Genomic DNA, 15014 nt, shown 5'->3' with positions numbered 1-15014 from the left:
TATTGTGAAAGGTGTCGATCAAGTGACGGGAGTGGCGTTATCGGTTGTTCCTATGAAGTTGTTTATGGAGCTATGAAGGTCTATGGATGCTCTTCTTTTATACCTGCTTGTTATGCTATAAGTAATTGAAATCAAAATCAAATCAAATCAGCAGTAGGAGCACTACCGACGTACGCCTTCTAGCGAAGACGTCGAAGAAAGCAGCGCGGGAAGAAGGTAATTAACAGCGATAGTAAGCGGATCTCCCGTATTCTTTAAATGTGACAGAGGACGGGCGGTACCGGACTGCGTACGCGGCGACGCACGGCTGATGGGTACGACTGGGACGGGTGGGCGCTGGTGCAGTTGGAGTAGTTGGTCTGCTTTATGGAGATTACTTATCGCGATGTTCTTCTCGGCTCTGGATAAAGAGCAAGCAAGTTGAGAGCAGCGAGAGCACAAAGAGAAGAGTAGAGTAAACACAATTAAGCAGCTTCCCTCCCAGAGGCTCTCGGAGATTGGGTTTCGGAGCGCGACCGACGCGTCGGATTCAAGATCGCGCGTACGGCCTGCTATTCCTGTTTGGTCTGACAACCGTCTCTGGTCTGTCGCTGCCGGGGGTGTGAATATCGGTGTATGATAGGATCAGAGCGTATATAACGAGCCTACCATGCCCCAACAGCGCAGGGGTAGATTGAGCGGTCTACAGAGGGGACAATTACTACTGCTACTACTGCTACTACTGCTACAGCAATGACGGTCTCCATCCTCCCGCGCACGACGCTGCGTACAGTTCAGATCGCGGTCAGCACGGTGCTGCTGGCGCTCTCGATAGCAGCCCTGGTGTTGCTCGTCAGGGCTCGCGACGGCGCGGACGGGTATCGATATAACGAGCTCTATGATCTCAGCGGGTGGCTGTTTGTCGGGCCCATCGCAGGGCAATTCATCCTCGTTGGCGTAAGTCGTTTCTCTTTTGCAGAGACATTGTGGTAATAGATACTGACTGGATTGATTTCGATTGCAGCCCGCGCTTGGACTGAAAGTCCTGCTGTTTGATTTCATCCTCGTGCCGTACTTTGAGCAAAGAGATTTCCGCGTCCTGCAACTCAGTGTCTTTCTCGACATCGTCATCCCCGGATTCTGGCTCGTAACCGCCTCCGTGATCGGCAGCGCCTGCTACGGCAACCACAAGTGCCCTCGCTCACCCGCCGAGTTTGAGCGGTACCTCCGCAGCAGCAGCAGCGGCAGCAGCGAGTCGTCTATGTCAGCGGCTGCGATGTTTGCGAAGCAGCCGCGGTTGGCGGAGGTGGGGTATGATTTGCAGACCGTGTTTCCGCTCGCGGTCACGGCTGCTGCGGTCGCGGTGGTGGCGGTGGTTGTGAACGTGGTCTACGTGCGCCGGGTGTCGTCGCCTGCGAGCAAGACCTTCGACGACGGCGAGAGCGAGAGCGACGAGGACTACGAAGAGAAGGAGGAGGAGGAGGAGGAGGAGAAAGAGTAATGAATGAAATGATTAGCGAGAAGGTTGTCGATAAGGGTTTTGAGTTTGAGTCATGACTGGGCTATCGTTACCTAATCAGGCCCCGATGAGCACAATGCGGATTTGCTTTTGCGGATGTCGAATTAGTTTAAAGTACAAAGTATAAATACAAAACAGCAGTGCATTATGTAACAAAGACCGGCAGAAGAGACGAAGAGACGAGGGCGGGTGATGGGACAAAGGGATTGGCGGCGTGGAGCTGCGATAAGCATAGCATGACTATGCAAACAACCAGCGCAGACAATAGACACCCATTGCACCTCATTAGCAGTCAGCTACTAAGCCTGTCTACAGCTTCTCACGCTCTACACAATGACGACACAATAAACAGGGCCGCAGTCGGATCCGCGTGGGCCGGGCTCGCTGCCGGGTGCTCAGGGAGCTCGTCGGCAAGCGCGGCAACGAGGTTAAAGCAAAATGCCAAAGAGGGAAAGGGTTCAACAGTGGGCAGACGGGCAAAAGCAGCATTGTTTGGGGTGTTTTAGTGGATTATAATGGATTACAAGATACAATTGCAGTAGATCAAGCAGAATCGTGCATTCTCAGTCTGGTCCTGGCCTTGTTATTGTCTGTATGGTGTGCGTGGGGTGGTTCCGGCCATTGACAGAGTGCGCCCCAGTGCCGAGCTGCCTGAACCCAGTTTCGATTATTTCTATTTCTCACCTTCCGCTTCTTCCTCTTCCTCTTCTCTTCCTCTCTTCCTCCTCTCCATCCTCCTTCCACCTCCACCTCTCTCTTACATCTCCAATGCTGCTCACAATCTGGGTTATCGCCGGCCCCGCTGGCTGCGGCAAGACCACCGTCGCCGAGTACGTCTCCAAGACCCTCGAGGCTCCCTTCGTCGAGGGCGACAGCCTGCACTCCCCCGAAAACATTCGCAAGATGGCCGCCAACGACCCGCTCACCGACGAGGACCGCGAGCCCTGGCTCAAGTCCATCGTCCCCGCCTGCATCCAGGCCGCGGGCCTCCACTCCACCGGCACAAAGTCCCACAACTGCGTCGTCACTTGCTCGTCCCTCAGACACAGGTACCGCAACATCATCCGCGACGCCGCCCGCCACGAGCGAGACCACCGCGGCCTCTCCGTCCATGTCCGGTTTATCTACCTGACTGCGGATGAGGAGACCCTCCTCGCCCGCGTCCACAGGCGCGAGAATCATTACATGAAGGTATGCTCTTCTCTTACTTAACTACCCCACGCCCTACTCCCCACTCCCACTCCAGCCCCCCACCTCTTCTTCTAAAAGGCCCTGCTAACACCACCCCAGGAATCCATGGTCTTCTCCCAGGTCAAGCTCCAGGAACTCCCCTCCGTCTCCGAGCAGATCGACTCGCTCATCATCAACGTCACCGGCAAGACCCCCGAGCAGGTCAACGCCGCCGCTCTCAAGGCCATCAACGAGCTCAAGACCTCATAAACATAAACTCTTCTACTTACCGTCAGCGATGATCACGTTTGTTTTTGTTTATTTTTTTCTTGGCAAATATGTAAACTAGAATTGTCCTCTTTTAATCTAATCTGTGTTTTCTTGTCTTCTGTAATTTTGTTGTCTTTATACATGCAAATAAATAATAGAAGAGAGATTGATTCACACTGCTTTTAAACCATATATACAACTCACAACCCCTTCAACAGCTCAGACACCTTCAACGCAAGCTCATCCGCCTCCAGCCGCGTCGCCGCCTCCGCATACACCCGCACCGCGTCCTCCGTCCCGCTCGCGCGCACAAAACTCCGCCCAAACTTGTACTTCTTCACCAGCTCGTCGATCTGCGCCTGCAGACCCTGCGGCTCCACAAGCCGGCGCTCCGCGTCCTCCGTCTTGAACGCAAACCGGTCGTCTACGACCACCCGCACAAGTCGGTTGGGCAGGTCCGTGTACGCCATGTTCCACTCGCTCGGGCCCCACGATTTGTGCGCCAGCACCGTCAGCACGAGCAGCAGATCCGAGAGCGCGTCGCCGACAGTCTGGTTGATCACGTCCGCGAGCGACAGCAGCGTGTCCACCGCGCTCTGCTGCCCGGGGCTCGCGGCCTCAAAGCTCTCCAGCGCCTTGATCGTCGCTGCAGAAAACAGCACCGTGCCGTGCCCGTTCGCTTCAAAGTAGACGCCAATGTCATACAGCTGCGCCGCGTGGTGCAAGTGCTTCACGCCCGTGGATGTGCACGTCACCGGCACCTTCAGCACGTCCTGCAGATACGCGGTCGACGACCCGTTCGCGTACGCGGTCTGCACCACGCCGACCTCCACGTCTTCGACCCCAGAGACCTCCAAGAGCTCCTGAATGAACATCGCCGCCAGGGACGCGATCTTGTCGCCGTCGAGCAGGAAAAACTTCTTGGCCTCGTCGACGTAGTAAAACACGATGCGATCGGCGTCGCCGTCCAACGACGCGTACAGCTGCAGCGCCTCTGGCTCGGCTCCCGCAGGTAGCTTCTGCTGCGTCTTCACGTAGTCGGCTCCGCACTGCTGGTTCAGCTTCTGCGTGGCCTCCACGTCGTCATTCACAATAACCGCCTCGAGCGACTCGGATCCGAGAACCTCGAGAAGCTCAGCAAGCTTTGGTCCGCCGACGCCGTTCGCGGCATCGATAGTGATGAGACCAGGCTTGGGTTTGCCCTTCATCACCGCCTTGAACGCAGCCGCGAGCTTCTTGTAATATCCAGCCTGCGACGGCTCGCCGTACGGGCTCGAGGTCTCGGCAGTGTTGATGCACTTTACAATGTAATGAAGCTGCGGCGTCGTCAGAACGCCATAGTCGGAAAACTCGGCGCCCGCCGCGCTCAGCCCGTCCTTCAGAGCAGAGACCAGAGCAGGACCAGACGCACGCGTGTCGCGGCCATAAGCAATCTTGCACGGCGCATCTAGTCTGATCTTCAACGTCTCGGCCACGTTGAAGTACTCGCGCGCGAGCTCCTCGTCCGATCTCGCGTTTGCAAACTTGGTTGCATAAACTTCCCATGAAGCCTAAGTACATCAGATCAGATCAGCACCTGTCCAGCACAAAACAGAAACATATAAAAAAAGAAGCATACCTCGAGCATCTCGCCCTGCGGATCAATCAACTTGACTCCATTGTCCTCGGGCGGATTATGCGACGCGGTGATCATAACCCCGATCGTCTCGCCGTCCAACTTGCGCGACCGCAGCGCGGCAAGCAAACCGACACGGTAGACGACCGAGTCAAGCAGATCTGCGCGCATGCGGAAGCCGGCGGTGCCGTAGGCGAAGTTTGTGTCGAAGTCAGGGCGACGATGGACGGACGAGAATTTCTCGATCTGCGAGAGTTGGTGCAGGATCATCTGGTCTTGTTGTTCTTGATCCAGCGACATTTTTGTGTGTGTTGTTTTGGTTTTAGATAGTGTCTTTATTGTTGTTTTTGCGGTCTGGAGAGAGGAGCAGTTGAATTGCGAGGTGGAATCGCTGCAAGTCTGGCCGGAACCGAGTAGCAGCAGAGATCGGGAATGCGCTCGAACAAAGGCTTATGCACAGCACAGCGAAAGAATATTGCAATTGACTATAGATTCAGATAGCCACAAGCAACGTGTATATATCCTCACTCAAGAGAACTACCACTTATAAACCAACAAGAAGCAGAAAGCAAAGCGGTTCTATTTCGAGAGAGGCTCAGCGCTGCGTTCGCGACCGTTGAGCCACAAATATACAAATGCACAAAGTCACGTGATTTCATATTTTCCCCGTCGCGTCACCGCAGACCGCGATTGCGCAGACGTTGGCAGACAGAGAGAATGGAGATGACGAACTGATGAATAGGAATATTGTCTTGAGATTGCGTCAACCTCGTAGGTTGTTTGTGCCTGCACGAGCAGTCTCGACTAGCTCGGAGAGTATAGCAAACGAAGAGAAGAGCAAAGAGACAAAGGACGAGGATGAGCTTGAACTGCCGGCTCTGCTGAAGAAGCCCAAAAGAAAACGTCTGAAATCCATCGACCCTGATAAACCCAACCTTGACCTTTCAGACTGGTCGCGGAGATTTCAAAATAACCCATATGGTATGCTCAGATCGTGCTGCTTCCTTCTACTCTGTTGAATTGAGCTCTATACTGACAATTTAGCACACATCCTCTGCAGACCCATTCGGCAGTGCGCCGTCACCTCCGCGCGTCTTCCTCACCACCTTCTCGTTCGATTCGCTGCATTCAAAGTCCCCGAAAATCTCGAGCATCTCATAGTCGAAAGCGCTCCGACCGAGAAGATTAAACGCAAGAGACATAAGCCCAAAATCTCAAAACATATCGATCCCAACAATCAGCTCGTCATTCTCCCTCTCGAACAAGGCAGTCTACATATCGGCTCGACAAGCTACCATTCTCTCAATCGGGAGTTTTTGAATATCACCGAAAGGTCCGGCAGATATCATAGCCTGCGAGAGGCGATCAAGTCTTCGTTGCCCGAGAACAGAAACGGCACGTTCGTGTATCAGAACGACATGGCTACGGTCGTCGAGCGGCGACTGAGGATGAGGATCGAGCTCGCTCTCGATAGACTTGTGCTCTCTGATGGCGTTTTTGCAGATGCCGCTGCTGCTGTAGAGAAGTACGGGATCATCGATGCCGCGATTTCGTGGAAACCAACCGGCGATGCCATTCGAGCAACGCAGTTTTTCCTGGCGCCGGATGGCAAGACCCCGGTAGTTCGATATTTCGTCAATAATCTTTGCGGGTACGATCTTGCTGCGAAGATGCAGAAGCTGCTGTTTCAGCGCTTATCACCAGAAGCGGGGACACCAGATCTGGACGAGGTCGCTATCGTGTCTACGCCAGCCACGCGAGAATTGCTTAAACAGCTGTGGCTGCTGCGATTGTATTTAAAAGATAGAACGTAGGTTTACGTGTTGGGTGGGTTCTCGGTTTCTGTTCTGTAATATTTTATTCTTGTATATAGACAACATACATATCGTACAAATCTTTTTCTATCTTGCCGACGGCTCATGAGCCTAGATCATACCGCTCCATCAGCTTTGCCTTCCTCCGCTCCAGCAACCAGTCCTCGACCTCTTTCAAACTCGGTATCGAATCAGGCCGGTCGATACCCATCCATCCCACCGGCACGCCCTCGTCTTCTTTCAACGTATTCGCCAGACTGATTTTCTCCAACTTCTCCTCAAACTTCAGCACCTCGCCATCTTCCTCGTCCAGGTATCCGTAGTAACTCGCGTCGACGTCGGTCTTGTAGTTTGCGCGCGCGTTCACTCGGATTTCATCTTTCGGCGGCGGCTCGAGAAGTTCTTTGACGCCGGGAAGTTCCTTGGCGCGGCCGTAATATTTGTAGCCGCGTGTGGTGGGGATCTCGCGGCCGTCGTCGTCATATGTCTTTGCAGGCATCCGCTGGAGTCCATGTCAGTAGGGAGAAGAGATTTAAAAATCGTATCAAGAGAAGTGTGGCTTACCAGGTAATTAGGACCGCCCAGGTTCCGGATCTGTAGTTCCCAGACGTATTTCTCGCGCATCAGTTTATTGATCTCGTCGTTTAAATCGCGGATTTCGTAATTCGATAAAACAGCTACATTTAAAATGCGTTAGCCTATTGCTCTCAAAAAGAGACGTCAGTAGTAAGAAAAGGTGATGGTCATACGGTCTTGGATCCGGGTGACTTTCACGCTGATATCCCGGACCACTTGTCCTCGCCATCGCTCGCATTCCTGAACAGATTCGACAGAGGAGATCACTTTTGGACGACGTCTTCTGCTGGCGTCGATGATTCCTGGAGAAGAAAAGACAGTTAGTATCTAGTGTTTGCTACTCGTAGTCACGCTATCTGAATGATTGCAACATACCCATATCCGCCGCCTCCTGCTCTCTGAAGCGGAACAGCATTGACTGTGCCTTTTCACTATTTCGCGCCATCTTTATATATTCAGCTCTGCGCACTCTATACCTGTTGCTGGCTTTGTTGATAAATACGAGGTTCCTGACTGCGAAGTAAAACCTCCATCGCGATGCCCTTGCCCCGCGAGAGAGGCTTTCTTCCTTTAAATCTTATTTCATTGTCTGCCATCGCCGTCTTCAGCCCTGCGGTTGCCTTCTTTCCATTCTCTCTTCCTCATTCTCCAGCGCATATTTGCATTCAGACTACCTCCAGCATTATTGCATGAACAGATGACGACCGACTCGGACACCGTTTCCTCGAGATATGTCCCGCTCACGCTCACGGGCCATCTGCGACCGGTCACGCATCTCAGTTTCTCGCCATTATATGAAGATCAGAGTTATATGATTATCAGCGCAAGCAAGGGTGGGGATTATTTGTGTTTGCTTGCTGTATGAGGATTGCAGCGGGTGCTGATTACTTTGTGTTTTTTAGACGGAAATCCAATGCTCCGCGATGGAATCACTGGCGACTGGTATGAAATATCTCAACTGATCTCTGCTCGCCCTCAAGAAAACAGTCTCTAACGAATTCATGAAGGATCGGAACCTTCTTTGGCCACAAAGGTGCAGTCTGGTCTGCAAACTTTAGCGCAGACGCACATTACTCAATCACCGCCAGCGCAGACTTCACAGCGTACGTATCGCGTTTCTCCTGCCTACCCGCGTCATTCCCTGTTCTAACACATAACCGCACAGCAAAGCATGGACCACAGAGACCGGCGAGCTGCTGTACTCGCTGCCACATAACCACATTGTGCGCACGGCGGCGTTCATGCCCTCGCGGCAGTCGCCGCTGTTTGCCGTCACGGCCGGTAATGAGAAGAAGATCCGGATATGGGATCTGAATGTGCCGGACGGAGTGACTTGTATGGAGTGGATTGGGTCAGAGTCTATTATCCGGTGTGCGCTGTGGCTGGATCAGAAGTATGTGAAGACTGTGTTTTATGGATTTTTACTCTAATATAGAGCAGTGAGGGGCTGACTATGGTTTATTAGCACTGTGGTAACGGCCGGCGACGACAAGCAGCTGAAATGGTGGGATCTCCGGACAGCCGAGAAACTGATTGAAGCAACGCCTCTCGACGGGCCGGTGACCCAGATGGAAAACCGCGAAGGGTCGCTGACGGTCGCGGCCGCGTCGTCGATCTACTTGTTTGACTGGACGAAGCGCGTACAGCTCAAGAAGGAGTCGCTCTCGTACAATGCTTCGACGGCGTCGATTCATCCCAAGCGGACAAAGTTCGCGACCGGATGTCCTGATGATACGTGGGTTCGAGTTCATGACTTTGAATCTGCAAAGACTCTTGGTGAGTACACGCCATTACTCTATCATCCTATTTCTACCTGCGCTAACTCTTTATATAGAAACCTTGAAAGGACACCATGGACCTATCCATTCGATATCTTACTCGCCAGACGGTCAAATCTGTGCCTCGGGAAGCGAGGATGGAACCATCAGGCTCTGGAAGGCCGAGCCCGGGTCATATGGGTTGTGGAATGAAAAGTGATTTCGCTACAGCATCATGTATATATATATAGTCGATATTTTTTCTTGCGTCATGTATTTCATTACGAGTCATTATGTAATTATTGTATCTCTCAAGAGATATTACAATGCAGCCTGATATTACAGCTGGATCGTACCTACTCAGAAATCCTGCACACCAGTCTGTCCGTTCAAAGGTCTTTCCGAAACTGAATCGTCCGTATCGTCATAGCACCACGTAGGCTCTTCCGAATCGAAATAGTCGTCCTCCTTGTCCCGGTTGATTTGCACGTAGTCGTCCCATTCTTCGTCGAAATCGATGCCGTCATAGTCAAAGTCGGTCTTTTACAAACGTCAGCAAATACACAGTCAGTGAAGATCTCTGGAACTCACATCTAATCCACTCAGAAATCGCAGTGTCATGAGTTTCTCCCATTGCTGTATACCTTCTTCTTTCGAGCTGATCTCCGCATCGACAACCAGATCGCCCGCCTCTTCCTCTTCTCCATACACCTGTGTCGTTGCCTCATCATCGTTACTGTTGCTCAGATCACCCATCTCCTGCCGTCGAAGCTCCTCCGCTTTCTCCTTCTCGATCTTGTCCAACCTCCGCTCGGCACGCATCAGATCCTCATACATCCGACCCGCCCACCCGCGCCTATCGGTCTCGACCTCGCGCTCTGCCGGCGTCTGAAACCGCCGAACAAGCCGGTCATACAGAAGCGGACTCGCCTCGGCAAGTCCCGAGCTGTAGAAGTAGTCCGGCGTGTGCTTTTGCAGGTAGTGCAGGCGGCGGTTGGTGATGGTCTTGTGGCGCCGGAGTCGGGCAGGGATCGTCTTTGCGGGAAGCTGCTGCTGCTGCTGCTGCCCGCTACCGTCCATGCTGCCGCTGCTTGCCGCAGACATGCCTGCTTGCTTCTGCCTTCTTTGTCTGGCGAACTGTCTCTGCTCAATTGTATTCTGTCTGCAGCAGTGGACTTGACAAAGAAGACAATGACGAGGGCTAAATCGAATCCGGAAGGGCTAGAACCTCCGTGAGCCGCACGGGCTGCGACAGGGAAGAGAATTTGGACCTGGGAGATTTGTTTTAGGACGAGAAAGATCTGGGATTTCTGGTTTGCAGGAGAAAAGGGACTTGTTTTCTACAAGATTGTGAAGGGAATCTGAATACACTCTGACTTTGGACTGAGAAAAAGCGACTCGGTTCCATGGCTTCTCTCCAGATGACCATAGTGCGGCTGGTTGCCCTGGTGCTCCAGCTGGCGACCGCATCCCACACCGCGCTCTTGAGCCAGAAAGCAGTCTTTGGCAGCTCGTTCAGCGACATCTACCGTCCCTTGATTGTGCCGTTTGTGTTTGCTGTGTCTATGGCGCGTTTTCTGCGGCAGCGCAAGGGATCTCGGAGCGCGCGCAGGATACACGCCGCGACCGTGGTTTACTCGACCGCGATCCCGTTCGTCGCGCGCTCGGTGGGCGAGTACACGGGCATGCTACTTGGGCCGTGGCTGGGTGCGTTTGTTATGGACTGTGTTTGTTTTTATCCGATCTTGATCGGCGCGGGCAGCATGGCTGCGCGCATCTTCCACTCGTCGACGTCTAAGGCGGCTAAATCTGCCCTGGGCGAGGCCGGCGCGTCCGGCCTGCGCATGGTTCTCATCGCACTGTTTACGACTAGATTATTTATGATTTGCGAAGGACGGATTATCGGGCGACTGTATGTCCCGCTGCTGGTCGCGGTGCTGCCGAGAGGGTATATGGCGTTCAAGCAGGCGGTGGTGATCAACACGGCTGCGACGGCCGTGCTGGCGCTGCTGAGTCCGCCGCGCAAATTTACGCTGCCGCTTGTGGCGTGCGCGATCGCACTGCAGATATCGTATTTTGGAGCGCAGACGAATTTTGGTAACACGGATTTGTCTGCGATCGATAACGGGGGGATCGTAGCCTCGACGATCTCGACGACCGGGTATATCTCTGTGGTGTCGAAACCGGAGAAGGGATATCTTGCGCTACGAAATGACCACTCGCTGCTTGGAGGTGACTACATCAAGCCCCCGCCTAGTGTTGCGATACCAAAAGGCGCAGTCTGGACTCGAGAACCTATCTATTCTTCGTTCGCCATGCAGGAGGCGGTCAGACTGGTTACGCCCGCGCCGGTAGGTGTGGAGCAGGACGGAAAACAAGTCAACAATGCACTCGTGATTGGTCTTGGGATCGGAACCTGCGCAAAGGCACTGGTGTCGCACGGGATCGCGACCGACGTCGTCGAGCTGGACACGGCCGTGCTGCAGTACGCGGTCGATTACTTTGAGTTCCCGATAAACCAGTCGCGGGTGACGATCTGCGACGGTCGGTACTTCGCGCACAGCCTGGCGCAGACGCTCAAGTACTCGCCCGAAGCGGCGGCAGAGGAAGGTCTGCGGACGTACGACTACGTGGTCCACGACGTGTTTACAGGAGGGGTTGTCTCGCCCACGCTGTTCACGACCGAGACGTGGGAGGATATCAGAGGGATCATGTCGCCGGACGGCGTGTTGGTTGTTAATCTAGGCGGCGACTTTGCGACGACGTTTACGAGGACGATGCTGCGGACGCTCGTGCAGGGATTTCGCGACAGCGGCGGCAAGTGCCGTGCGTTTCGAGAAGACGCGCCGCCAGACAGCAGCAGCAGCAGCAGCAGCAGCGACGACGGCGCACAGGATTTTACAAACGCGGTGGTGTTTTGTCGGCGCGCGCGTGGAGGCGCGATCGGGTTCCGGCAGCCGACGGAGGAGGACTATCTGGGGTCGATTGTGCGGCACCAGTCGCTAGTTCTGAAGCACGAGATCGAGCTGCCGGTGTACCTCAGAGACAGCGAGGAGGCGCTGGATCTACGCGGGGAAGCGGGCTGGCGCACAATCGCGGACGACTCGACGAACCGGGTGTCGATGCAGGCAGCGGACGGCGCGGCGCGGCACTGGTGGCTGATGAACGGGGTGCTCGGCTGGCGGGGATGGGCGCTGTGGTGAGGGAAGAGAGTATTGTAAGATAGACAAGGTAGATAATCTTGGATGAGACCAAACAAATCCACCCGGAGAAGCGGCGCCGGGGAAAGATGACGTCAGCCCGGCGCAGGGTGCAGCACAAGACTCTTACCCGGCCTCGCCTCGCCGGGATCCGAGCCGCCGATGACGGGTCTGCGTGACTTTCTTCCGTCGCAGCCGAGAAGACAAGCGACGAGAAGCCGCTGGCAACGAAGCTACGAAGAAAACGGTCCCGGCTGCTAATTAGTCTGCCCTCAGCGCAGTTCTGTTGTGCATCTCCTGCCTGCTGCTGCAAAGCCTAGAGCTCTAACCGCGTGTACAAACCACAGAAGTCTGCGCCGCTGCAATGTCGCTGCGCGGGATCAAGAAGGCCGTCATCCGCGCTCCGCACGTCCTCATCGGCAGCAAGTCGCCCGAGGACCTGACCGTGATCGAATGGACAAAGGCGATCAACGAGGCCGAGGACGGGATGGGCGAGATCATCAGCAACGCAAAGAAGTTCCGGTCGGCGTGGATCGACTCGCTGGCACACCAGGTCGGCATGGCGAAGCAGTTTGTCGAGCTGTATGAGCCGATCCCGATGGAGGACCCGACCAAGGTCGTGCGTGAGACGCCAAAGGCGACGCTGGATGCTATTATCAAGTACAGGGATGTCGTGGTCGAGATCCAGAACGCGATCGTGCCTATGCTGGACGGCATTGACCGGACCATCATCCAGCGCTGCGTGGTGATGAAGGTACGAGAAGCTGACATGTTGCCTTGCTCGGTGAAAGTGCTGTAGACTAATCGAAACATCATCAGGGCCATATCGAAACGATCAAGAAAACTCTCAAAAGAGAGAACATAAGAAGGTGAGCCCGGGCAATCTGAGCGAGCAAGAACAAGGTGTGACGTCAACAGACCATTATTCTGACGCATTGATTCTCCCCAGATTGACTACGACCGACATTCAAACTCCGTCGAGAAGTTGAACCGCAAGCAGACGCTGGGCGATAAGGCCCAGCTGTCGCTTGACAAACAGAGCAAGGAGCTCGACAAGGCGTCTGAGGTAAGTTGCCTATATGCAACGTGTGTGATCACATCGGACAGCTCGGATAAATGCTGACGGTTATCTGTGTTTTATATAGGATTTCAAAGCCCTCGACGATTACATCAAAGAAACCATGCCAAAAGTCATTGAGCAGCTCTCTGAGTTTATCGCGCCTCTTGCGACCATGCTGTTCAACATCCAGATCAGCGTCGTTAGTATCTACAACGACTTCATGTTTCCTTTTGCCCAAGGACAAGGTACGGCCATCTCTTCTCATACTACACTTCTGACTGGTTCTGCATTAGCTAACATTGATGATCTGCTTAGGTCTCGCTGATCCCGAACACTCGGTAACGGAAGAGTGGACGAAACAATTCATCCCGATCCAGCACAAATGCGAAGAAGGCCTCGCCATCATCCGCACCGGCAAAGCCGTCAAGAAACCAATGACGCATCCGGACTCCAAACATCTCGACGAGAAACTGAAGAAAGCATTCACGCTCAACAACAAGAAGCGCCCGACCGGAACCGCAAAGGACGGGTCGTACCGCAACTTTAGCAGCATGAACAGGACCGCGAGCATGGGCAGAGTAGGCTCAGATCTCGGGTCCGAGAGCGGGGCTGAGGCGGATGGATCGCCTGATCCGTCGCGCGCGTTCTCGATGTCGTCGCATTCGTCAAAGTTTGCAAACTTCTCCGAGGCGTTGCCGCGGTATAGCACCGTCGCTGTGCCTGCGGCCGGCACACCCCTTTCTGAAGGTGGCGACGCGGCGACCGAGGCTACTGCTGCTTTGAAGGAGAAGGAGGGGACGAACGGGTATCACGCAGACGTGAAGGAGAAATCCGAGCCCGCGGCAGCAAATCTGGCCGGCTCGACTGGCGAGGACGAGCGCGGCAAGTACGAGATTATGACTGCGCAGTACACGTTTGTCGCGGTGCAGGACTCTGATCTCTCGTTCAACGTCGGAGATAAGATCAAGGTCTACAAGCGAGACGAGGATGATTGGTGGGAGGGAGAGACGATGGACGGACGCAAGGGCGAGTTCCCTGGGAACTATGTCAAATAACTGAGGCTTATCTCTGTGTTTAATTTTTGATTCTGTAACTGCGTTCTTTTAATTTTTGTTTAATCTAATGTTTGCTATATTTCTGAGTGTAGTAGGATGTATGAAAGATGTAGTTTGAAGCAATCAAGTGTATCGTTAGTAGTCTGAATAGCTACCGATTTCGAGCATCCAAGCAAAGTCACGGGAATCACGAAAGTCACGGGGATGATATTCAGGGACGGCGAGAGTGGCAAAACGTCTGCGCAGTTAATGCAGCTTTCAGGTCACATGATGCGAGATTTGTGGCCTTAAACCGCCCAATGTTTTGAATCCGCAGCTGCTTAATCTTAATGCGGGGCAGCGTGGAAGTCGCGCTCAGGTTTTGCTCTTTGTTTGGCTGCGGTGGAATCTCGCGTGGTGCCCGAATTAAAACATATATAGAAAAGGCAGATGCAGAACCATGACGAGCAGAGAGTCGGTAGTCAACGCTTGTAGCCAGCAAGGGATCCTGCAGACATCGACCACATCCGATGATGTTTGACGTCGGTGCGGCGACGGAGGCGATGGCGCTCCTTTGGCGGTTTGGCGGGGAGAAAAAAACCGACGCCGATGTTTGCGCCGAGGAGCAGGTTTTTTGACTTCCAATAGCGCAGAACGTGTTCGATTACTCACTTCACTCGTTGTCGACCGTTGCTCATATCTCATCACCTTCCGGCTGTTCCCTCCTTTAAATAGCCTGCCTTCTGCCTTGACTAGTCGTCGACAAGATATATCAGCACCCTCTTCTCCTGCATTGGCCCAAGCTCCACAGACATCAACCATGATCCGACCTGACCCACAGCTCCCATACTTCTCATCGCCCTCTGCGTTCCCAAGCTCTTCTTCCACGCAACCCACTTTGCACAAGAAAGCTCCTGCCTCCACCACTTCCCCCAAGTCAGAAACTTCTGAAGTGTCGACTCCGTCGCAAGACTCCATGGATCACGCAAGCTATCCCCAGCCAAACCCCTCATCCGATGA

General features: G+C 53.9%; 9 protein-coding genes across 9 annotated transcripts; 6 read left to right on the top strand and 3 right to left on the bottom strand.

Moving 5' to 3' along the window:
• Positions 1 to 571: 571 nt before the first annotated feature.
• On the top strand, positions 572 to 1495 carry BZA70DRAFT_19626 (uncharacterized protein). Its single transcript, XM_064910078.1, has 2 exons — positions 572 to 936; positions 1004 to 1495. Exons 1-2 carry the CDS (start codon positions 733 to 735, stop codon positions 1478 to 1480), a joined length of 681 nt encoding a protein of 226 aa, XP_064770629.1. The 5' UTR covers positions 572 to 732; the 3' UTR covers positions 1481 to 1495.
• A 632-nt stretch (positions 1496 to 2127) lies between these two features.
• Positions 2128 to 3047, top strand: BZA70DRAFT_271709 (P-loop containing nucleoside triphosphate hydrolase protein). The gene is made up of 2 exons (XM_064911530.1): positions 2128 to 2689; positions 2789 to 3047. The coding sequence occupies exons 1-2, from the start codon at positions 2267 to 2269 to the stop codon at positions 2936 to 2938; spliced, it is 573 nt and encodes a 190-aa protein (XP_064770628.1). The 5' UTR covers positions 2128 to 2266; the 3' UTR covers positions 2939 to 3047.
• BZA70DRAFT_271708 (uncharacterized protein) lies at positions 3048 to 5147 on the bottom strand. Its single transcript, XM_064911529.1, has 2 exons — positions 4557 to 5147; positions 3048 to 4488 (listed from the first exon to the last, which is right to left on the bottom strand). The coding sequence occupies exons 1-2, from the start codon at positions 4851 to 4853 to the stop codon at positions 3139 to 3141; spliced, it is 1647 nt and encodes a 548-aa protein (XP_064770627.1). The 5' UTR covers positions 4854 to 5147; the 3' UTR covers positions 3048 to 3138.
• BZA70DRAFT_292938 (uncharacterized protein) lies at positions 5128 to 6445 on the top strand. Its single transcript, XM_064914394.1, has 2 exons — positions 5128 to 5534; positions 5598 to 6445. The coding sequence occupies exons 1-2, from the start codon at positions 5288 to 5290 to the stop codon at positions 6365 to 6367; spliced, it is 1017 nt and encodes a 338-aa protein (XP_064770626.1). The 5' UTR covers positions 5128 to 5287; the 3' UTR covers positions 6368 to 6445.
• On the bottom strand, positions 6419 to 7512 carry BZA70DRAFT_19525 (Isy1-like splicing factor). The gene is made up of 4 exons (XM_064910070.1): positions 7319 to 7512; positions 7117 to 7245; positions 6932 to 7044; positions 6419 to 6869 (listed from the first exon to the last, which is right to left on the bottom strand). Exons 1-4 carry the CDS (start codon positions 7386 to 7388, stop codon positions 6471 to 6473), a joined length of 711 nt encoding a protein of 236 aa, XP_064770625.1. The 5' UTR covers positions 7389 to 7512; the 3' UTR covers positions 6419 to 6470.
• Positions 7224 to 8989, top strand: BZA70DRAFT_271701 (WD40-repeat-containing domain protein). Its single transcript, XM_064911528.1, has 6 exons — positions 7224 to 7776; positions 7846 to 7885; positions 7951 to 8046; positions 8109 to 8336; positions 8409 to 8719; positions 8778 to 8989. The coding sequence occupies exons 1-6, from the start codon at positions 7641 to 7643 to the stop codon at positions 8918 to 8920; spliced, it is 954 nt and encodes a 317-aa protein (XP_064770624.1). The 5' UTR covers positions 7224 to 7640; the 3' UTR covers positions 8921 to 8989.
• Positions 8990 to 9882, bottom strand: BZA70DRAFT_271700 (coiled-coil domain-containing protein-domain-containing protein). Its single transcript, XM_064911527.1, has 2 exons — positions 9292 to 9882; positions 8990 to 9240 (listed from the first exon to the last, which is right to left on the bottom strand). Exons 1-2 carry the CDS (start codon positions 9802 to 9804, stop codon positions 9061 to 9063), a joined length of 693 nt encoding a protein of 230 aa, XP_064770623.1. The 5' UTR covers positions 9805 to 9882; the 3' UTR covers positions 8990 to 9060.
• A 93-nt stretch (positions 9883 to 9975) lies between these two features.
• BZA70DRAFT_19608 (S-adenosyl-L-methionine-dependent methyltransferase) lies at positions 9976 to 12084 on the top strand. The gene has a single exon (XM_064910073.1). It carries the CDS (start codon positions 10107 to 10109, stop codon positions 11901 to 11903), a length of 1797 nt encoding a protein of 598 aa, XP_064770622.1. The 5' UTR covers positions 9976 to 10106; the 3' UTR covers positions 11904 to 12084.
• On the top strand, positions 12085 to 14218 carry BZA70DRAFT_19609 (uncharacterized protein). Its single transcript, XM_064910074.1, has 5 exons — positions 12085 to 12654; positions 12720 to 12761; positions 12850 to 12966; positions 13046 to 13205; positions 13276 to 14218. Exons 1-5 carry the CDS (start codon positions 12265 to 12267, stop codon positions 14013 to 14015), a joined length of 1449 nt encoding a protein of 482 aa, XP_064770621.1. The 5' UTR covers positions 12085 to 12264; the 3' UTR covers positions 14016 to 14218.
• Positions 14219 to 15014: the final 796 nt, after the last annotated feature.

The sequence above is a fragment of the Myxozyma melibiosi genome (genome assembly GCF_037950935.1).
Source record: "Myxozyma melibiosi strain Phaff 52-87 chromosome Unknown BZA70scaffold_1, whole genome shotgun sequence".
NCBI classification, from domain to species: domain Eukaryota; kingdom Fungi; phylum Ascomycota; class Lipomycetes; order Lipomycetales; family Lipomycetaceae; genus Myxozyma; species Myxozyma melibiosi.
The sequence above is the reverse complement of the archived record's forward strand: the minus strand, read 5'-3'. Positions and strand labels throughout refer to the sequence as shown.